The 24011-nt window shown below is 34.2% G+C and overlaps 2 protein-coding genes across 2 annotated transcripts in view; both read left to right on the forward strand.

Annotated features, from left to right (window-relative positions):
* On the forward strand, positions 1-20626 carry LOC138316655 (sodium- and chloride-dependent glycine transporter 2-like). The gene is made up of 12 exons (XM_069258328.1): positions 1-205; positions 5078-5393; positions 6187-6319; positions 6749-6883; positions 7476-7579; positions 7973-8097; positions 8653-8765; positions 9099-9227; positions 9682-9778; positions 10137-10237; positions 17042-17212; positions 17931-20626. Exons 1-12 carry the CDS (start codon positions 1-3, stop codon positions 18081-18083), a joined length of 1782 nt encoding a protein of 593 aa, XP_069114429.1. The 3' UTR covers positions 18084-20626.
* Positions 18018-24011, forward strand: part of LOC138315638 (uncharacterized) — a 10513-nt gene continuing 4519 nt past the window's right edge. Inside the window, exons 1-2 of the mRNA XM_069256810.1 lie at positions 18018-18036; positions 23426-23528. The gene's annotated coding sequence lies outside the window, so the exon portion shown is untranslated. The remainder of the gene's footprint in view (positions 18037-23425; positions 23529-24011) is intronic.

Consider the following 24011-nt stretch of genomic DNA (forward strand, 5'->3'; position numbering starts at 1 on the left):
ATGAAACCAAACGATACAGGAACAGAAGTTTATGAAATGGAAAAATGTGAAAATGTTTCTCTCACCGACAGCAAGAAGTCTGTTGATAGCAATGAACGCGAAACCTGGACAAATAAGGCGGAGTCGCTGCTGTCTTTGATTGGGTACTGTGTGGGACTAGGCAATATTTGGAGGTTTCCTTACCTCTGTATGAGGAATGGAGGAGGTAAAATATTTTGTGGAATTTCACCTTTTAATACTGATATATATATATATTTATCATTCCTGCCCAAGACATGTCTGTCCTGTGATCTCATGAGTTGTGATACATTTATCTGAAACTGCGAGACTGACCTTCGTAATACACTCACTAACAAATTTTAAAGTAATTAAATATAAGATATATGAAAAATTCAAGATACAACAATGACAATTTTACAATAGGTTTTATCACCATATGATTTCATCTTGTATGTAATGCGATTCTATTAGCTAAAGAATTATATTAACATCCAATAAAAACACAAAGACGCCGCCCTGATACGACAGCAAAATGTGTATGTTTCGCAACGGAAAACATATGTGATACATTTCCCATATTCATATTATATTTTCTGTGTGTTAATTAGACATATAATTAAACACCATTTTTTGTTCAAATGGTGAGCATTGTTCACAGATAACAGATAATAACAACAGTCAATAGTTAGATAGCCTCTAGTTAATTCGCTCCCGAACGATGCTGTGGCTAATGCCACTGCGCGGCGTCCGCCCATTTTGTCCTACAAATAGTTTGAATCGCTTCTTCTTTGGGGAGGGAAAACCGAGTAAGTAAACATCCTTGCCCAGGGCAGGAGGAGCTGGGCCTAATACGAAGATGTAGTGGTTATTCCTTCAAATCGCTACTCTTGGCTGATGAGCAATACAGGCACTCAATGCCTTTTGTATACAGGATTTTTGAAGCTTAAATTTCAGGGAAGCCAAAACACAAACACCACAGTGTGTTATCGCATCCTTAAAGTTATATGTGGCATTGTGTTCATACTGACGAATCAAAAAGGACTTTTCATTTTGGTAGTACTGACAAAATTAGTATTTTGATATCTACAGTGCAGTAAATTCAGTACATATGATGAAGCCAAGTTGTGGTCTACAATTTCATTTTACACTATTGTTTGGCAGTGTAAAGTATCCTGCAGACATATTTTCATCTTAATTAATATAGATAAATCATGTTTACAGTACTCAAACTTTGTGTTGGGATTTATATTTATAAGGCACCATACAGTTGTGTCTATGCATGAATGATTTACACAGCTTATGTTCGTCAAACCGGATGGTTTTAATAGATTACTGGAAAAAAAAATCTCGCCCAGCTATGACGTATATGCATATAACTTTAAACTCTTCGCGATTTATTCAGACTACACACTGGTTTTGCGTTGTATCTCCGTAAAATGAAAATATCTTTGCATACATAAAATAATTATTTATCGACTATGTACTATGTATACAGTAAAGAAAGGGAAGTTGACATTTACAACAGCACAACATTTCTGTTAAAGAATATTTAATTAAACATTTGTCTTGGTACATCAGAGAAGGCTGGTCTGTAAGCAGAACATCTGAGTTCGATATAAAACTTCCAATAACTTATATTTAGAGTTATTTGATAAACGTTATCGGTAGTAATTTTTAAAAGGTCATCTTACCCGAAGAGTCAGGATGGCCTATATTCATCATGCTTCGTCCGTCGGCGTCTGCCGAGCGCCAGACATAAACATTTCATTCAAACGACTTTTCTCCATAACCGAAAGTCAAGGGTGCTCATATTGGGCCTGCAACACGCTGGCATGAAGAGCTAGCAAGTTTGTTCAAACGAATGACCTTGACCATTATAGGTCACAGGGGTCAAAAAGGCTAAGAGGCATAGAAATCTGGTATTAAGCCTGTAGCATATTTGGATAAAGGGCTACCGAGTTTGCCCAAACGAATGACCTTAATCGCCATTCAAGGTCACATGGAAGGCTAAAATCTTTAACCTCCTCTTATTGTGAATAACAAAGAGGCTTAGACACCTTACCTTATATTTGGTCTGCGGGATGCTGGGATTAAGGACTTTCATTCAAGGCCACAGGGGTCAAATAAGCTGAAATCGTAAAACTTTTTCTGAGTACTATAAGTAAGCGGCATAGAGTCCTGATATTACATGATTTATATTGTGGGCTAACCCCAAGGCCCCAACCTTGGCAGCCCTCCAGTGTTTACATGTCTTGGGTAATATATTTTTTTTAATAAAAAATATATTACTTGTAACATGCTGTGATAAAGGCTACGAAGTTTGTTTAAATGACTGACCTTGACCAACATTCAAGGTTAAAGAGGTCAAATAGGCTAAGATCTTTAAACGACTTATTGTGAGTAACATAGAGGCATACTAGCTCTGATACGGAGATTGGGCCGGTAGCAGACTAGAATGAAATTTGTTCAAGTGAAAGGCCATTACCTATATCTTTAAAAGGTCAAAGTCTATGTCTAAGATGTTATGGAAACTTGCAGCTTCAAACAAGGATTCTGTTGTACTGTCTTAATTGTTAACCACTACTTTATACTGTCGCTATGTTATTAATGCTAATTGCCAGATAACTGTTAAGGTCCATGGTCCTCATATCTTTTGGTATATGTATAAACAAAACATTGCATTTTTAATTTTTAATTTGGAAACTCAAAAATAAAAACGAAAAGAGTAAAGAAAGGAACATTTAGTACACACTGATGGGAAACTATGTGATAAAAGAACGACCGCAAATCTGAAATACCCCACTGTTTAAACTCCATTATGAATAGATTTATATAAAATATGAGTGGAACGGACACGGTTAAAATTATAAAATTTCTGGGGATTGTATAAAATGTTATAATTCCATTTTTATTTAAATTAGTGATAAATTATCATATATGTCTATGTGGAAAACGAGGTGGTTGAATAATCATTGCTAGCTTGATATGGCGTCTGAAAATATGCAACATTAGTAGGTACATTTGTACAGGAGAAAAAAATCTGGTTTATGTTTGCATGTCTTGCTAGACTGAAATATACCTATTTCCATATCATTATTTACACTATCTTCATGGAAATGAAATAGAAATGCAAGAAGAATGACTCGACTACATAATCCCGCAGAACTCTACTTCATGGCATTGTGACGTCATGAATTTTAAAATATACACTGTTGGGATTACTTCTTTGTCCTTGAATATAACATGGCAATATAAAGTTGATGAGGCTATTAATTGTTTTAGTTTAAACTTTAAAGCCCCAAAAATCCGTATCTTTCTTATTTTTTTCATCATTTAGAAGAATGTTGAAAAAAATCCTGTTGTAAATCATGCAGGGACAGGACTATATCGAAGTCAAGATCAGTGATTATGATTCGGAATGTTTTGATAAAATTCAAATAAATATTAAACATCGCTAGGTGGGTCCCACTTAGTCAAACAAGCCGAAGTTAGCCGACATGGTAACGTCGTTGCCGAGAACGTCATGTGACTACCATACCTACGTAACGTCTGTCCGAACTCTTCCGAAAACGGGTCATGAACTTTCCGACTTCCGTTCGGCAATAATCGTAGCTTCTATGGCGACTAGTTTAAAATGAAGGCATGTTTACATGTATCGACTTTCAACAACTGTTGTACCAAAGTTATTAAAAAAGCATTATAATGATTCTTTAATAAATCTTAATTTCAACTACATCTACAAATACTAACAATATTGGAGTCAAATTTAACTTGAATTTTGTTGATAGTTACGTATAGTGTGGCTTTAAAAACTAAAAAAAAATCAATATTCAAACTTCAAACGAATGAATTATTCAATCAAATCAAGGTCATTCAAATTCAAATGTCCTTACCATAAGACTACATACTTAAGAACATGCCAACTCGCATGTAGCCATGTTGTCAAAGTGAAATCGCTTATCTGTAAAATCGTTGTTAGAGAGTTTCATAACGTATACAGAAAACACAAAATAACAAAAAGTAACAAATAGAGATTTATGCACGAAGGAATTATCTAATTAGCTTAGATATTTCACTACTGTCACCGGGAACACACGTGCAGAATTCACAACTTTATTGGAATTGAAAATATAATCGTTTTAGCCTCAAAACATCACAGAATGTGCAGAATAGGTGTGAACAACCAGAAAAAAATCATAACGGTATAGAACCAACAACTTTATTAAAGACAATGACATCCTTATTGCTGCTTTTATTCCAACTTTACCGTTTGCTATTCAACAATAAAAACACCATTGGAAGTAACATATACCATACATGAAGATAAACATGGCCTATCAAAGACAGTATGCGGTGGAGGTGTGGATGACTCGCCTTCATTGCCACGAAGCCGTGTAACATCTTACTTTGATCAGATTGTGTGTTTCATTTGCTTTTATATGATAAATCTTCTGTTATGATATTGCTATATTTATGTTATGGATATGGGGATTCGTTAGGCTCTATAACTGAATCATTATCTTTTCAATTTTAAGGTACTTTTTTGATTGCATTTCTGGTCTTTCTTGTACTCTGCGGACTGCCGATGTACTTTGTTGACATGGCCATTGGTCAGTTTACTGGCCGAACAGCTCTACATGCCTGGGAACTATGTCCACTCCTGAAAGGTTTGACTATTGTAATGTACCGAGTACGGATTTATCGAGATAATGTAGATTCTTCCAATGGAAAACCCACGTACACAACTGTCTTAGAAACAATAGCACCAGTTTCAGCAACATGACTAAATAGACAACTGTTTTTGTTCCCTTTAAACGACATTCATCTTTATCATATTTACACACCAGACATAATAGTAAATGATAAGCTGAAAAATCAATAACAAGTTTTTAAAAGATTCAATGTAAAGTTAATTTTTCAAAATTGATTATTCTAGGGTGTTTGACTTGATTTTGTTTTTCTTGCAGAAATCATGTTTTCAATTAAACACCTTTGTTTTGATGTGTAACAAATAGCAAATTTACACAATATTTGCCATGCATTATCTGAGGTTAAGTTTAATGTATTTACATTTCAGGTATTGGGGCAGGTGTTCTCCTTGCTCTATTAATAGTTAGTTCTTATTACACAATCATCATCGCCTGGACGCTTTATTACCTTGGTTATAGCTTCATAAGTCCTCTTCCCTGGCGAACCTGTGATAATAAGTGGAACACTGCAAACTGTATCACCGAGAGGACCACCCTCACAGACAATGGAACAACCCTCGCACATGCTCACGTTGTTAATTACACTGAACTATATCTCACAAACGTTTCCAGCTTTCCAGAGAGTGACAATAATGTATCAGCTCTGCATGTGAAAGGCATAACATCAGAAGAGGAATTTTGGCAGTAAGTTTGTAGAGTTATAATGGTTTACCATTTAAATAAGTTTGTAGAGTTATAATGGTTTACCATTTAAATAAGTTTGTAGAGTTATAATGGTTTACCATTTAAATAAGTTTGTAGAGTTATAATGGTTTACCATTTAAATAAGTTTGTAGAGTTATAATGGTTTACCATTTAAATAAGTTTGTAGAGTTATAATGGTTTACCATTTAAATAAGTTTGTAGAGTTATAATGGTTTACCATTTAAATAAGTTTGTAGAGTTATAATGGTTTACCATTTAAATAAGTTTGTAGAGTTATAATGGTTTACCATTTAAATAAGTATGTCGATGATATAGTATAATTAATACTACAGGTTTCGTCGCGTTGCCACCATCGGCCGATTAAGTATTTTCTAAAAGAAGAAAAATCACACATCTGTATGATATATTTGCATCATTTGTAATGTATTGTACTATACATAATCAAAAAAATATTAGCAAGAAATGTAGCTAGAAATATGCAATAAAAATGAAACGAAAAGAACTAATTCAATCTATCCTTTTAGACTTATTTGTATATATACAATATGAAACTATGAGACACGATCAATCGGTGAATCATTTGACTACAAAACACAGACGGAAAACAACTCTGAATTTTATTTTAAACTTCTTTATGATACATACATGTACATGTTTCTGTAAAATGAGATCAACGCATGAGAAAAAAGAGAGATATCATCACCAAGCTGTGATGGTGTACCATAGAGCAATACACCACTTTGATTGGAGGTAACAATTTTGTCAATTTTAGGCGTGGTCTGTTGGATATATCGCCAGGTTTAGAAGGCATTGGAGGGATTCCTTGGCATCTTGCAGTATGTTATCTAGCTGCCTGGGGTATCCTCTTCCTGTGTCTAGTAAAAGGCATTCGGACATCAGGGAAGGTGACATACTTATTATTGCTTTGTAACTAGCATTTAAATTCATGAACTATGTTTCAAACGAAGTAAGTTTTTTTGGGGGGAATAGGTATTTTGTTAGATACATTTACAAACGCGTTGAAATTTGAAAGAGGGAACTGAACTGATGTTCGGTAAATGTTTAATATAAATAGTTGTTTTTAAAGTCATCTACACTGTTGTCATTGACGTGCATTCTTATATTTCGTTATATAAAGCTATTGACACACATTCGAGTACATAGTTCAATGCCGATTATTTTACAAGTTTCATAACTGTAATAGCTAGAAAGTTTTACTTTATATTTTTAGATTTCACCATTCTATGATTCCGTACGAGTAACCATTTCTATTTCCTCTTGTGTAACATTACAGGCTGTATCTCGTTTAAATCCCTATCTATACTCCCTTATAGGTTGTTTACGTCACCGCCGTCCTGCCATACGTCCTTCTCACTGTGTTACTCATCAGGGCATTGTTCCTACCAGGAGCCAAGGAAGGGATATTATATTATATCACTCCTGACTTACAAAGGCTCGGAGATCTTCAGGTAGCTCTAAATCGATCAAATTACATTCGATAAGATGTATATGATATGTTGGGAATGAATAGTTGTCAAAGAAACTGTTTGCAGCTAATTTTCTATTTATTTTTGTATTGATAGCAAGGTGTGATATAACCAGTTATGAAGTTCTGCATTAAGATTAATGCAGGTATGTAATTAATTATTGTCCAAATGTGATCAAGCTGCGATATTGAAAAAAAAAACAAAATAACATTATTATAATCTCATTCTATTGCATCTTTCAAATTGACAAACCGAAATGCTTCTCACGATGTCTTGACGGAGGCGAATAATAGGCAAGAGCTGCTAAAATAATTGTTACTGTGTGTAATAGTAATGAATTTGCATGCTGTGACGAAATGAAGTTTTCAGAAATTGTAACTAGATGGAGTAAATGCATCTGATCTGAAGCATAGGGAGTATAATATTCATCAAAACATGAGCAGAACTGATATGCTGTCAGATCCTCTATGGAACAGAGTGAGATTAAGCAGGTGTATTTGAATCAGATTGTGATATTTTGGTCTATACAGACAGACAGACAGACGATACTTTGATATGTTTTAATCCTTTTCAGGTATGGTTAGAAGCTGCAATTCAAGTGTTTTACTCTCTGTGTCCTGCATGGGGACCAATTATCACACTGGCTAGTTATAACAAGTTCAACAACAATTGTTTCAGGTACAGACCTTTAAAACATCCCCAGTATCTATGAAATGTCTCTTTTAAAGTTTAGGAATATATGTTTTCGTCTTAATGTTCATAAACATCGATTTTTTTTCCCTTTGAAATTTACTCATTTACATAATATTGTTTCAATGCTTATCATGATCACAGTTTGGGCTCCTTATTGAATTTTATAATACCTCTTTGGCTGAAGTTTGTATTATATTTAGGAACTTAACCTGCTTCGTTATAGTGACTTCTAATTGTTACTGACACTGCATTAACTATCTTTTCAAGCAACCAAGCATAGTTGATTTCGTTGAGCGAATGAAAAAAAATCTTTGTGTGTTTGTTTTGAAGACAACGTATATAACCTAGGACTTACAGAATTATGTTCATTTTTGACAGGGATTCTATCCTGCTGACATTTATATGTGAAGGTACCAGTATATTCGGTGGCTTCGTCGTGTTTGGTGTTATTGGATATATGGCTGAGAAGAATGGAATGACAATACCAGAGGTTTTCACGTCAGGTAATAATCGTATCGTGTTCGTTACCGTTGGATTGACATACAAGTCGTAAAAGTTTTTTATTTTTTATTTTTGCGAGCTTTAACAAAAAATTAAGATACTTTCTATCACATATCTACATGAACCTACATTTTGAAATTCTCACGTTAAGATGTATTGCGAAAACCCAGCGGTGTCCGCCATTTTGTCCCGCCATCCTCAAAATTCTGACGTCACGCCATTTTGCTTTACGTCATTTTTTTGTCTCTGTCTTGACGTCACAATACATTTCCAGCCAATGAAAATTGCTCCAGGTCATATTACACTAGTGACATATGCAAAAATATTACAGATAAATATATATCCAAAACCGTGCGTATGTTCAAATGTGCTATAAAGTCTATATGGATGTTATTGATCATATATTGTAAAATGTCGGTCTCATGAAAACAAAGCAGAATATATATATTTTAGAGTTGAATTCTAGCTCTAGCGTATATAAGGCATATTTCATCAGAAATATCTCCTTTTAATAATTATTAGAGCATTTTAAGCACTTTTTAACATTTACGCTGTAGGTCCTGGCTTAGTTTTCATGGCCTACCCAGAAGCACTAGCTCAGCTTCCCCTACCAAATCTATGGGCCGTGCTGTTTTTCCTGATGCTGCTTAGTGTTGGGTTGGATACTCAGGTAAGATCTTATTTGCAATATATACAAATTATATTAGAGCATGAGGAATATATATATATACACATAATTAGTTATTCCAGCGTAAGTATTCTACCTAAAATTCATCCCACCAATTACTAGTTATTTCCATTAATGACTGACTATAAAATTAAGTGTTTTGAGCTGGCATGCATATGACATATCAAAGATACATTTTCCCAAAAGAACCCTTTTATTTTCAGACCATTATCATGTATGACTATGCAAATACAATGTCTGGAGTGTTCGTTGTTAGATGTTGTCCCATACAGATACAAACTATCCAGTACATTAACAGTTGTAAAATGGTTTTAGTTTTCACACATGGAGACAATAGTGACCGCCCTACTGGACCAGTTCCCTTCGCTAAGGAGGAGGCGCACCGTAATACATGCTTTAGTATGCGTTATCTGGCTTTCATTTGGACTAATTTTATGTTCTCAGGTAAATAAGAATATTCATGATATATGTTCTCGGATACATAAAATTCTTAATAATATATGTTCTTGAATAAATATGAAATATTTATAGTATAATACACCAAGTAAATGTAAATCGTAATTATTCTTTTCTTGCATTATAATTTGAAAATTAAGCCTTTCCAATATGATGTGTACATAATGACAATGACAATTCCTGTCCTTTAGAAAATGAATATTTTAAGGTTTTAAATTGTCAATATATTAATGATCGACCTTCGCACTTTTTGCGACATGTAATATTTTGACTCCTTGATATCGCATGGATATGTGATTTTATTTCTGTTTAACAGAAGAATTCAAAACAAAATCAAAACTTCGAAATAACTATTTTAGCTTTTTACGGAATTGTTCTGTAATTGTAAGGGTTGAGAGGAGCTGTAAATTTGATATCCAAGCTTGTTTCTTTGATATCACAGGGCGGTATGTACGTTTTCCAGCTAATGGATTGGTATATAGGACTATCTATTCCGATTTTTGGTTTTATAGAGCTTCTCATCGTCGGTTGGATATACGGTAGGTAACTCACGTCGTATTTTACAATTTTGTGACAGCAGCTTGTCCTTCCTATAATCTTGTAAATAATGGTTTCCGTGTATTTGCGCTCAACTTTTGTTCACAACAAAAATATTATTTCTTACATTTGTTCTGAGTAACCTGGCGTTGAATACATTACTTACAGTAGATTAATTTCATATTTCCATGTAACTCAAATTATATAAGCTATAAAAAGATCAAATATCTTTTTTTGCCGGATGCCACACCAAAATCAACACCAGTTAACCATATACCCTCTATGTGTTGGAACTGTCTTTGTCTGCTTATAGGACGTTAAACAATATAAGCAAATAAACACTAGCATCTTTTATTTTAGGAACAGAAAGGTTCTCACGTGACGTCACTATGATGATTGGATATGGGATCCCTGTCGTGATGAGGATTGCTATTGTATTTGTAGCGCCAGTTGCACTATTGGTAAGTAAATACCTAACCCAATCTAATATATTTATAGTGTTATGTATGACACTAAATACATGTAGTTATGAGATAAGGGAGATAACTCCTATAGCTTTTTTTATCAATACATGCTATGAAGGTCATATCATTGATTTAGGTTATAGAACTTTCTAGAATATAATCATGTATAAACAAATATGTTTGTAAACATGTTGATTTTAAGTAGAGATCTAGAATGATCTATTTCCAGAAAGTTATGTGTGTTTACTTGTTTACTGTTTTTAGTTAGATATTTCTAGAAGTAGAAGGTTCTCCAATATTCTTGAATTACGGTTTAGCTATATATACTCCAGCTGTCCAAGGCTAATCAGAACTGTAATGAGACCTGTAATAAGACATATCAAGAATTGTACAGCGCCATATAAGATTCTATTGGGAGAGCTATTGTGACTTTATCTGTGGATTATTACAATACTTTGTGTGGATTTATTCATATTGCCTGGAACTTTACAAATCATCGGTGGACATTCAATTTCCTTGTGGATTTGTGATTATTGTTAATTTGAAACCTGGAAGGATCAAGGATTATACCAGGACATTCGCATACAGATAAGTAACACTTTAAATCATCGTACTAGTCTTGTACCACCACCAATTACTTTAGATATTGTAAACCATCTCTGTATAATATTGTATATATAATTAAATTGTGTTTTGAATTTAGCTGCTGGTTTCTCCTTTCTGTTATTCGTTCATGTAACAGGAATTGGGGGCTCGTCCGGGATCGATATTCAATTTGTGAAATCTAACTTTGAAAAATTAATTAAGAAATTTTCAAAATTTGTGTACAAACTTTGAGTTTACATTTGAAACCAACAGCTAGATAAATATGACTACTATGCAGGTAGAACAGTTTGTTAAAGCGCCATCCCTGGAAGTTCTTTTGAAAGTTAGTAAGAAGGATTTACTGTTATTGGGTAAACATTTAGGCCTTACTATCAAAACTAATTTGAGGAAAGCTGAAATTAGGAATGTAATTATAAGATATTTTGTTGACAATGGCAAATTTGACTCTAGTGCATTAGATAGTATAGAGGAAACAGTCAGTTCAGAAATTCAAATTAGACAAATGGAACTTGAACATGAAATGAAACTAAGACAAATGGAAATAGATAAAGAGAAAGAAATGAGAGAAAGAGAAATAGAAAAGGAGTTAAGAGAAAAAGAAATTGAGAAAGAATTAAAAGAAAAAGAGAGAGAGATCAGATGTTAGAGCTAGAGAAGCAAAAAATTCAAGCTGAAACAGAACTTAGAATTAAAGAATTAGAACTAGCTTCTCAAGACAGTTCAAGTAATCCAACTTTTAGGGGTTTACAAGGAAACAGAGGTTTTGATGTCAGTAGAAACATTAGGTTAGTTCCTCCTTTTCAAGAGAAAGAAGTTGACAAGTATTTTCTGCATTTTGAGAAAATAGCTGACAGTATGAAATGGCCTGAAGATAAGCTTACAATGCTTCTTCAGAGTGTCTTGATTGGTAAAGCTAGATACATTTATTCTTCTTTATCTGTAGATGAGATTTCAAATTACCAAGTAGTCAAGAAAGCTATTTTGAAAGTTTATGAGTTAGTTCCTGAGGCTTACCGCCAGAAATTTCGAAACTCGAGAAAGAGAGATGAACAAACTCATGTAGAATTTGCCAGAGAAAAGGAACAATTATTTAATAGGTGGTGTGATTCTAAAGAAATTGATGAGGATTTCGGTAAATTGAGGCAATTATTGTTGATAGAGGAGTTTAAACGTTGTGTCCACACAAACATAAAAACTCATTTAGATGAGAGAAAAGTTGAAACCCTTTAGTGAAGCAGCTACAATGGCTGATGATTACGCTCTCACCCACAAAGGCTCATTTGTTAAAAACAGTTCTCAAGACAAAAACAGTACCACAGGTACTAGTAAATTTGGTCAGCCTAGGAACCCAACCTTTAGTGGCCCTTCCAACGACAAACCTAAATTAGGTGATAAAACTAAGTCTGCTTCTAAAACAGATGATAGGGTAGGTGTGGGGTCTCCTTCTGGTCCTGTTTGTAATTACTGCAAGAAAGTAGGGCATGTTATGTCTGAATGTTATTCTCTCCAGCGTAAGGAGCAAAGGCGTAAACAGTCAGTTCCTTCTGTGTTAGCTATGTCAAAGCCTAGTCAGAAACTTAGTGATATTGTGGAAGATTCTAAAGTGTCTGTTGAGATTAAGAGCTCAGAGTCTGATAGTGTCTTGGAGAAGTACTCTCCCTTCATTTCTGAAGGTTTTGTTTCACTTACTAGTGATATTACCAACTTGAAACCTGTGAAGATTTTGCGAGATACTGGGGCTTCTCATTCTTTGATATTAGATGGCGTAGTGCCTTTGTCTGAGGAGACCTCATCTGGTAGTAGTGTTTTGCTTCAAGGTGTAGAGTTAGGTTTTGTTAATGTGCCTCTCCATTGTGTTTATTTAAAGTCAGATTTGGTTACTGGGCCTGTCACCATTGGTGTTAGACCGGAACTTCCCATTGAGGGCGTGTCGCTCATTTTAGGCAATGACTTGGCTGGAGAGAAAGTTAGGGTAGATCCCTTAGTGTCCAGTATTCCAGATAAAACAGATGATGCTGAGACTATTCAACAGGAATTTCCTGGTATTTTCCCTTCTTGTGCTGTAACTCGTTCAATGAGTAAGAAGGTTTCTGATGTTGCAGTAGTTGAGGATCATTATAGTCCAGGGTTAGGTGACACTTTCTTGGCTCATGATATAGAGGATGTCGGGAGCAAGTGTGATCTTTTGAGCAATCCTGTAGACTTTGATAGTGATAGAGTTGTTCCTAACAAGGGTACTTCTTTGTCTGACATGATGAGTAAATCATCTTTGTCTAGAGAGGAGCTTATAGTAGAACAGGAGAAAGATCCTGAAATCTCCTTATTGTGTGATCGGGCTTTGAGTGAGGAAGAGGCTGAGAAAGTCCCGGTTTGTTACTTCCGTCAGTCAGGTGTGTTGATGCGCAAGTGGCGCCCCCCTGATGTGTCTCCCGAGGAAGACTGGAAGGTTGTCAATCAAATAGTTGTCCCACCGAGGTATAGGCAAGATATTCTAAGTTTGTCTCATGACGTACCTATGGCAGGGCATCTAGGTGTGACCAAGACTTATAACAGGATCTTAGATAACTTCTTTTGGCCCAAGTTGAAACGGGATGTGGCTGATTTTTGTAGGTCTTGTCATACTTGTCAGGTGGTAGGGAAACCTAATCAGAAAATCCCTGTTGCACCTTTGCACCCGATTCCAGCATTTGAGGAACCATTTAGTAGAGTCATTATAGACTGTGTAGGTCCTCTACCCAAAACTAAGTCTGGGAATGAGTATCTTTTAACTATTATGTGTGCTTCCACACGCTTTCCTGAAGCCATTCCACTCAGGAATATTAAAGCCCCTAACATAGTCAAGGCTTTGGTTAAATTCTTTACACTGGTTGGTCTTCCAAAAGCTGTCCAATCGGACCAAGGTTCGAATTTCATGTCTGGTATTTTTCAACAAGTCATGTACCAGCTCCAGATCAAGCAGTATAAGTCTAGTGCTTATCATCCAGAGTCTCAGGGTGCTTTAGAACGTTTTCATCAGACATTGAAGAATATGATAAGATCTTATTGTTTTGAAAACAAAAGAGATTGGGACGAAGGTATACACATGTTGTTGTTTGGCGTTAGAGAATCTGTACAAGAATCTCTTGGCTTCAGTCCCTTTGAACTTGTGTTTGGACATACTGTACGTGGTCCTTTGAAAATTTTGAAAGACAAAATTTTGGACGAAGATTCTAAAGTGAATCTCTTAGATTATGTGTCTAACTTTAAGCAAAGGTTGACAAGGGCATGTGAACTGGCAAAAGAAAATTTGGCCGTTACTCAAACCAAAATGAAAACATGGTATGATAAAGATGCCCGTGCAAGAAGTTTTGATCCAGGTGACAAAATTTTGGCCCTATTACCAATACCGGGTCAGCCTTTGCAAGCTAGATATTTTGGACCTTATGTTGTTGAGAAAAAGGTCGATGATGTTAACTACATTGTACAAACTCCAGGGAGGCGCAAGAAAACTCAATTATGTCATGTTAATATGCTTAAGGAATATGTAGATAGAGAAGAGAGCAAGACCTCTCAACCTATTGCTACTTTGGCCTCTGTACCATCACAAAGTGAAAGTACAGCTGATATTTGTAAATTAGACTTAGATGGTGGTGTACAAGATGTAGGTTTAGACTGTGGTGTTAAGTTAAGGAATTCAGATGTGCTCGCGAACTTGGACAAGAAACTATGTCATCTATCGGAAAAGGAACGCAATGAACTTAAAGATTTGATACTTGAGTATAAACATTTGTTTCCGGATACACCAGGCAAAACAGATGCTATCTATCACGACGTGGATGTAGGCGATGCGCCACCTGTCAAGCAACATCCTTACCGTGTCAATCCTTTGAAAGAAGAACACTTAAAGAAAGAAATTCAATACATGTTGGACAATGATATTATTGAACCAAGCAAAAGTGAATGGAGCTCTCCATGTGTTCTGGTACCAAAGCCAGACAAGACATACCGGTTCTGTACTGACTTCAGAAAAGTAAACTCTGTCAGTAAAACAGACTCTTATCCAATTCCAAGGATTGACTCGTGTATTGACAAAGTTGGCAAAGCCAAGTACGTAAGCAAGTTTGACCTGTTGAAAGGATATTGGCAGGTGCCATTAACAGAAAGAGCTAAAGAAGTGTCGGCATTTGTAACCTCGCAAGGTTTGTACCAGTACAAAGTTATGCCATTTGGTATGAAGAATGGCCCGGCAACATTTCAACGTCTTCTTAACAGCGTGATATCAGACCTGGAAGGCTGTGATGGATACATTGATGACGTCATCAACTACCACGACACGTGGGAAGACCATCTACGCGGGATTCGTGAATTCTTCGAAAGACTCACTACCATGAAATTGACTGTAAACTTATTGAAATGTGAATTTTGTCATGCAACTGTTGAATTTTTAGGCCATGTTGTAGGACAGGGGCAGGTTAAACCTGTTCAGGCCAAAGTAGAATCAATTATAGATTTTCCAGCTCCTGGAGGCAAGAGAGAGCTGATGAGGTTTCTTGGTATGGCTGGATACTACAGAAAATTTTGTCAAAATTTCTCTGTTATAGCAGCTCCACTTACTGCTTTGTTAAAGAAAAATGTCAAATTTGTTTGGTCAGACAAATGTAAGTCTGCATTTGAGAAATTGAAAGCCATACTATCAAACTCACCAGTTCTGACTGCTCCAGATTTTAATAAACAGTTTAAACTGTTTGTTGACGCCAGTGATGTAGGTGTTGGTGCTGTTTTGATGCAAGAAGGTACTGAACAAATTGACCATCCAATTTGTTATTTCTCGAAAAAGTTTGACAAACACCAGAGAAATTATTCCACCATTGAGAAAGAATGTTTAGCGTTGATTTTGGCCTTGAACCAATTTGATGTGTATCTCTGCACTACAGTTGTGCCTGTGTTGGTCTTCACCGACCACAACCCTTTGACATTCATTGGGAAAATGAAAAACAAAAACCAAAGAATTCTCAGGTGGAGTTTGACTTTGCAAGAATACAATCTTGACATCAAACATATCAAAGGGAAAGACAATATTCTAGCAGATGCTTTATCAAGGATTTAAATATTACTTGATATGTCAAGAAAGTTTCCTTTTCAAGAAAACTTTCTTTTCTTTAAGGAGGGGTGTGTTATGTATGACACTAAATACATGTAGTTATGAGATAAGGGAGATAACTCCTATAGCTTTTTTTATCAATACATGCTATGAAGGTCATATCATTGATTTAGGTTATAGAACTTTCTAGAATATAATCATGTATAAACAAATATGTTTGTAAACATGTTGATTTTAAGTAGAGATCTAGAATGATCTATTTCCAGAAAGTTATGTGTGTTTATCTGTTTACTGCTTTTAGTTAGATATTTCTAGAAGTTGAAGGTTCTCCAATATTCTTGAATTACGGTTTAGCTATATATACTCCAGCTGTCCAAGGCTAATCAGAACTGTAATGAGACCTGTAATAAGACATATCAAGAATTGTACAGCGCCATATAAGATTCTATTGGGAGAGCTATTGTGACTTTATCTGTGGATTATTACAACACTTTGTGTGGATTTATTCATATTGCCTGGAACTTTACAAATCATCGGTGGACATTCAATTTCCTTGTGGATTTGTGATTATTGTTAATTTGAAACCTGGAAGGATCAAGGATTATACCAGGACATTCGCATACAGATAAGTAACACTTTAAATCATCGTACTAGTCTTGTACCACCACCAATTACTTTAGATATTGTAAACCATCTCTGTATAATATTGTATATATAATTAAATTGTGTTTTGAATTTAGCTGCTGGTTTCTCCTTTCTGTTATTCGTTCATGTAACAATAGCTTTTATATCAATTGCAGTAAATTGACCCAAAGTATCCATATATTTGTTTAATACGTATACACGCTCGTGAGATGGCGTACCTTTTATACCAAATGTAGATATTGCTAGCGTATAGTAAAATCCATCATCTGATTGCACTGTACTATCCTACTCTGAAATTAAAACACAAACAGCAAGGCATGCCTGATATTGTACATTTTCACTGAACGCTATCCCTCGATAAAACCACCGGGAAGACAATTTAATCCTAAATAAAATGATTACATTTATTTTTGGTGGCAAATATTTAACTGTACACAACCTTTTCCACTATTATAATTTTTAATTTGTAGTTTGTGTTTGTGTTCGCCTTCGGTACATACGAAGCTCCATCCTACGGTTCCTATAAGTACCCCGCCTATGCCACCGCTATAGGCGTTGTAATAGGCCTAGTCCCGTTAGTACCTGTCGTGGCCATTGCTATTGTAGCCATCAGGAGAAGCCCTGGTAGTACAATCACACAGGTTGGTATACGTCGCGTAATTTAGCGTTTTGATGCCAGACGTATTTTGTTCTTTCGTAATTATTATATAATGAACTGTTTCATTGTTCCTTAAGACACTGACGGGTTTTCATTCTTTTGAATTGTGCTCAATTTATACAATGCTGAATTCATTCCTTAATTTCCGTCCAATTATCAATATTTTAGGATGAATTGGTTTTTCATGAAGTCGCTATGAATGATAAAACAAATTTTTAATGTGATTTAAATTGTTCGTTCATATTTTGCATAAACAAATCATTGACACAAAAATTTTGAAAATAAAACTCCATTTTCGTTATAACTATTTCATAGATATGCTATTAGGGTTTTGATGCTAAGCATTTCGTCATTTGTATCGCTGACAAAATAGAAAAGAGATACAGCCTAATTGTTAATGTGTTTAGTACAAGTATGCTGTCGTTATTTTATTTCCTTTTTAAGAGACATCATCCTCATCGAGTTAAATAGGACATCGAAGAGATTTGCGAAAACTTTGATATATAAGCATATCACAAAAATATACAATATGTTTGTTTTATGAATACATTTAACTCAATGAGTACATGCGAAAATAAGACAAACTGGTTCAAAGTTATACAAAGACGCAGGTTTTATCAAAATGTTATTACATGTATTCATTATTGATATTATCATTGAAATCTCGTAGTTGTTTATAATTTTATCTTTGTTCATTTCAGAGAATAAAAAATGCATGTAAGCCGTCTCATCACTGGGGTCCAGCGTCAGCGAAACACGCACAGAGTTATGAATACCCACAACTCAAGGAATATACAACATTATGGAGTAGGGTCAAAGTTAATGTTCTTGGAACAGAGTATAACAAGGCATAATGACACGTCATGACTTGCCTTAAGTTGATATATTCCATAACACATAATATATTTGATTGAGATAGTATTAAAAAACTGCGAATGATATGGTAAAAAACCCTAGGAAAGCCGATTGGGCTCATTTTGCAGAAGAAGAAATTTCACGTTATCACGCGAAATGTTGGCGTTTTTACGCGAAAATTTTGCGTTATTACGCGAAACTGGCGTTATTACGCGAAACTTTGGCGTTATTACGCGAAACTGTGGCGTTATTGCGTAAATAACAATTTGAACAATTTGGCGGACTTTTCCCTAACAAGGAATTAATTACATAAGCACAAAGTCATTCATATTAACAAATTTGGTAGTCATTCATCTCATCATTTTATATGCCCAATAACAGGTCTCTACGCCTTCCAGAACTTGAAAAGGAGATTTTTCATGATTTTTTTCGAAAACCATTTGAACTGTGACCCTTATTTTTACCCGGCAGTTGACGTTTTACAGAATATATTTACATTAGTTGTTTGTTTAATTTTGATGGTACGTAATATATCCAAAACAGAAAGAAATTAGTCAAGCCTTTAACGAGACATTGACAAAAGTGTAAAAACGGAAATGAGGTCATATCGGCAATATCGGATTCTTGACCAATATATAAATGCTGTTGTTACACCTTCAACTCATGCCATACAATATGGTGACATGTTTATTGGCATATTTCTTATCATGACGGAAATCCTGTGTATACAACTTTGGATGTAGAAGAAGAATAAAAACAGACCAAAAACAATAGGTCTTTCACCCATAGATGAAAAGCCCTAATGATACACTGTTTACTACATTTTCTATTAATTCACAATGAAATACAATGATTTGGTTGATTTTATCTTGAATGTAGTGTATCCCAATCTGAAATATAATTTTTAGCAGTGCTAAATAAAGCTAGTATACCCAAATCAATCCTAAAGCGGTATCTACAGCGATTGTAATTAACAAGTCGGAAACAGTTTTCAGATTGAAATATTCATTTTGAGCGAACTTCAGCATTTCGGACATCATGGGTACATGTATCATGGGTATAGATGCCAAAGTTGTGGCTGTCGATGCTGAAACAATGAAATATATATATTTTCCGCGCTTAAGCGTTATTACGCAAAAGTTACACCAAAATGATCCCAATCGGTTTTCGTAAAAACGACTAAAAGTGTTAGGGAAAACGGATAAAAACAAAATGTGTAATGTGTATCTACAAATTGATGAAATATTGTGTAATTTTTAAGTAAATGAATATACCATACTGAAGTATCAAATAAATAAGATTATGTTAGTTTATGATTCGCTGTTGTACGAGACGTTACAGAAAGTTAGCTCAGTTGCTTAATTAAACATCAACATATCAGAGACTAATTAAGCATTATTCTCAATATCTTTTGGGGTTATGAAGTCTTAGACAAAAAACGGAAGGACATTCTTTATAGACGCTTCGCATCTATAAAAGATGTCTTTCCGTTTTTTGTCTATGACTTCATACCTCAAAAATATATTGAGAATGATGCTAATAATTTATTCAGATAACTCACTCAGGTACTAATTAGGCATACATTTCCATAATCTTACTTACCTTCACAATAAAACAAATTGAATTGTGGCGCAGTGATATCTTATCCAATAATCAGTTTGGCCAATGACTTTGCCGTGTTTAAAATCCTTGCGAAACCGTTTTGTATACATGACGTACAATTATTTCGGTCTATGGAAAAATAACTTCAATCTAACCAGTCGAAATGAGTGTAGCATATGAAATTAAATTATTGTTTTATAATTCATCCATTACATAATTTATTATATAACTTTTATTAACTTCATTAACACCTGTGACATCAATAACTGATAGCTACCAAGTAGACTACAGTCTAAAGGTTTATTGACAATTGTGTTTATATCGGTAATAAACCGTGAAAGTTGGAATAGTTGCTATCACTGAGACCTGCCCGCAAATGTCAACCGTAGCCAGTGTGTGCAATACAAAAATTAACTTTCATTCCAGCATTACAAATTGATAGCAACGTCTTGTAGGCCGCAATCACGCCAGTCGAGTAAAGCAGGTTATGTCTAGAACTACTGCATTCGCACTTGTATAAGTGTTTTATTTCTCAGGGTGCATTATCCTATCTTAAGAGTAAGGTGGATATTTGTTTTTATTTGTGTGTGTGCCTTATGGGAATAAGGTTTGGGTGTGTGTATAGCGTACTATTGTATCTGCTGAATCGTATTGCTATACGATGGGGATTTTCAATGATGTCACAAAACCGTGGTATATGTTAATATTTGTTTTGTTTTGTTTTTACCAAGTAATACAGAACAATAGTTTAATGCGATAATTAACTTATCTTAATCGTTCCTTTAACTGTATGTCGACACATGTATCAATAAATGCTTAAGATATTAGCAATTAGTTGATTTTTTGTGAGAATAATACATTACACACATATAGAGAACTCTTGTGTCGACATCACTAACGTTGGGTTGATAAGGTTTGACTGAAATAAAGTTATTCTCTGTGTAAGTCTTTATTGGTCTGTTACTATTACTACACGAATAACATACAAGAACAGGTAAAAGTGTGCTTTTAAAGTCGTCGACTCTACTAACCAGTGTATTGCAACAATTCTTTCACAATTATTAATTCCCTCTTTCACAATTATGTTTTCTTCTTGAATTCAGGAGCACATCACGAAAGCCTCAGTACCAAGATAAAGACTTCAATTGACCATTGTTAATACATGATTTCACAGTAGCATTACTGGGTAACAATGATTTCTGTCATAAATTTGTAACTAATTTCGGTTAAATGATATGTGTCCCATTCTATCCGATAACTTATAAGTTTTATAACTATAAAACATTTTGACAACACAGAGGTGTGCCACATTTAAGAAGATTAGAAAAATGTTTTACAGTCGATATCAGAGCCATATTAGGATGTCTTTCCCTTTGCGATAGGATGTCACGTTTATAACTAACAGAGGATGTCTGCACTGAGGAACATTTGGTTTTCTTTTTGCTGTAGTTTTTTTTCATTAGAGATTGATGTTCCGACTGCAGTAATTTTATTCCGTCGTTTTGCATTTGTAAGTAATGAACACTATTACTGTAAATTGGTTATTTGTCAGAAAGTGTAACTCCTTAAAATATGTTTGATTCCTAGTTTCATGTAGCGACTGACATGCTAGCATTACAGTCAGAGAACGGTTGTTAACTTAAGGCAGGTGCAAATAATAAAACGTATTAATTGAGAAATATTAAAAGAGTATGTCACAGCTTTTGTAGCTGAGATGCAACCACTTTATTTAAAGACGTTTCACAGTGACAAGTATTTTATCGTTATTTATGGATATACGCCATGCCATATCATGTAGGCGTTTTCATATCCATCAATCTATCTGGCGGTCGCGTACATTCTAGAAAAAAATCCCTCCAAGTTTACGGAAATAATTTTATATTGTTTTACCTAAACAATGCATCATTAATTTGACCACAAAACAAATTAAAAATGTATATCAACCACCTTTAGACGAATGGATTAGCATTGTAATTTGATTAACTCATAATAGATGGGCGTTACAAAAGGTCACAGAAAACCATATACATGAAGTAATACCTTTAGTACAATGTATATAGTTTAAGTAGTTCCCTGTAAAAATAAATATCTGGTAATTATAAATAATAGTTTCCATAACGTCTTTCAATTTGAAGATCTTTAAAGAAACTTTTTGAATATCCATACGTTTTAGTAGAGAATGTTATGAAGCGCTAAATATAAGGCAGCACTAACTGTTAGGTATGTCCTACAAATGTCTTAACTAACTTTTGATTAACTAAATAACGAATAAAATGATATCTAATCAACAGCAGTGTTATAAATATTTTCCTGTATATGGACGATTTACATAAACTAAAGATTCAGAATAATTTTAATAAAGAATTATAAATAAAATAAATATAAATTTATCTCAATATTATGGCTTCCAGATGAAATTAACGAATATAAAAACGTACATGAAGAAATAGTTTTGCTTCTGTAGGCAATAAAAAGCAGTGTGCATTGATATAAAAATATTTTCGCATACCGACATTTAAAATATTTCGTGTGAAAGATTCGCATCTGCAATCAAAGAGCTAATTAAACGACAATATTATTATATACATTACACAAATTCAGAGTTGTAACAGACTTACAGTATGCTGCATAATAAAATGGTTTTAGTACCTCATCCAAGATGCTAATTTTCTTTCCGCATTGTATTGAAAACCATCAGGTGTGACGCATTAAGTTGTGAAAAGGATTCAAATGGGCAGACAAACATGTATTATGCCTTATAAACATTAGATACAACACACAATTTACGCAGTATAAAATTCTTGTTTTATGTCTTGTGTGTTTAGATGGAAATATATAAGAAAAAATCATTTCACAATATTAATGATACTGTAGAAATGTGAAATGAAATTGTCGACCACAACGTGATGTCATAGTCTAATCCTATATATTCATTTCACTGCACAGTAGATATAAATACACTGAATTATGGCAGTACTGTTAATTACCATTTTCAGCTCATATTTGTAATTGTACGGTTCAAACCTGTGCATTGTAAGTACTGTTTTCAAAATATTGGTGATTTTTGGTGGTGAATAAAATATTAAAAAACTCTATTTTATTCGTGAGTATGAAAATTACGGCACATATCTAATTAGAAATAACATTAATTATTACATTAACCAGTGGATATGTTCTTTTTAAAAGTTACTTTTCAATGCATTAATAAAGATAAACCTATCACAGCCTTCAGGTCAGTTAGCTCGATGATGGCTGACGATAAACTTAATTATATAGTGTCCATTTATCAAGTCTTTGGGTCAGTGAAGCAGCAGATTTAATGATAGAAATATTACTTTTAACGGCATCCGACATCTTTTCGCTCATATACATGTAACTATAAAAGTCTAAGGGTCATAAGACCAAGAGATGCAATTGGTTATTAATTCATAATGTCGTTTTAAACATCATTTTTAGCAGATTTTGTGAGTAAACCCATAAATCATAATACCACGAAACATGCAAACAACATGTGTACCTCTCAGATATTATCAAACACATCGCACTTAATAAATTACAGATACACTTTCTACTTTGATAAAACATTCTTTGATAATTCATTTTAACCTAGAGAACGAAGTATACTTCCTGTGACGTCAGCATAACGCTAGACGACTTTATACGTAGTAGGGAATCACATTTTTCCGTGTTTTTATGATTTCACCTTTGTGGTAAAAAATCGTACATGTTCCTTGTACAGTTATAAGGGCGATGTTGGGCCGCCTATAAATATCACTGTGCCAGTGAAGACACCTCTAAAACATCCTTAGATCCGAAAAACTGAGCATCACACAGTGCAAAAGGTAGGGTTTATGATTATATTTATTTACATGTATGTTATATTTATATTGGATAAAAACATCAATATTTTTACTTCGTCATTTTTTTTTATTTATAACGTATTCTTAATAAAAACTTTATATTTATATATATATATATACATGTACTTCATAATCCACTTCTGAACTTGTTATGATATTTAATAATTGGAATATAAAACAACCTGTCAAAATTATGTTTATTATTATATATTAGAGCAATTTGCCACAAAACGTCATTTACTAGGTGACAAGTTATTAGGTCATGTCAAACACATCATTTCAGCATTGTAAGCTTAATTACAAGCTTGATAATATCAATGTTGTTATATTCATTACCTGCTATTTTTATGTCATGTATTCCATATTGTTAATGACGAATCTTCAGTGATTGAGACAATATTATTAAAACTTTGCTCTCTTAATTACGTTGTTTAAGAATGTCGTAATTATATAAGCTTACAACAC

Source organism: Argopecten irradians, chromosome 2, assembly GCF_041381155.1.
Source record: "Argopecten irradians isolate NY chromosome 2, Ai_NY, whole genome shotgun sequence".
Taxonomy (NCBI): Eukaryota; Metazoa; Mollusca; class Bivalvia; order Pectinida; family Pectinidae; genus Argopecten; species Argopecten irradians.

What these genes read in the sequence shown, in the direction of transcription:
- LOC138316655 (XM_069258328.1), top strand. Translation starts at nt 1, where the DNA reads ATGAAACCAAACGATACAGGAACAGAAGTTTATGAAATGGAAAAATGT. An exon ending in CTGTATGAGGAATGGAGGAG is followed by an intron (nt 206 to 5,077) that starts GTAAAATATTTT and finishes TTTACATTTCAG; the next exon opens with GTATTGGGGCAGGTGTTCTC. An exon ending in AAAGGCTCGGAGATCTTCAG is followed by an intron (nt 6,884 to 7,475) that starts GTAGCTCTAAAT and finishes AATCCTTTTCAG; the next exon opens with GTATGGTTAGAAGCTGCAAT.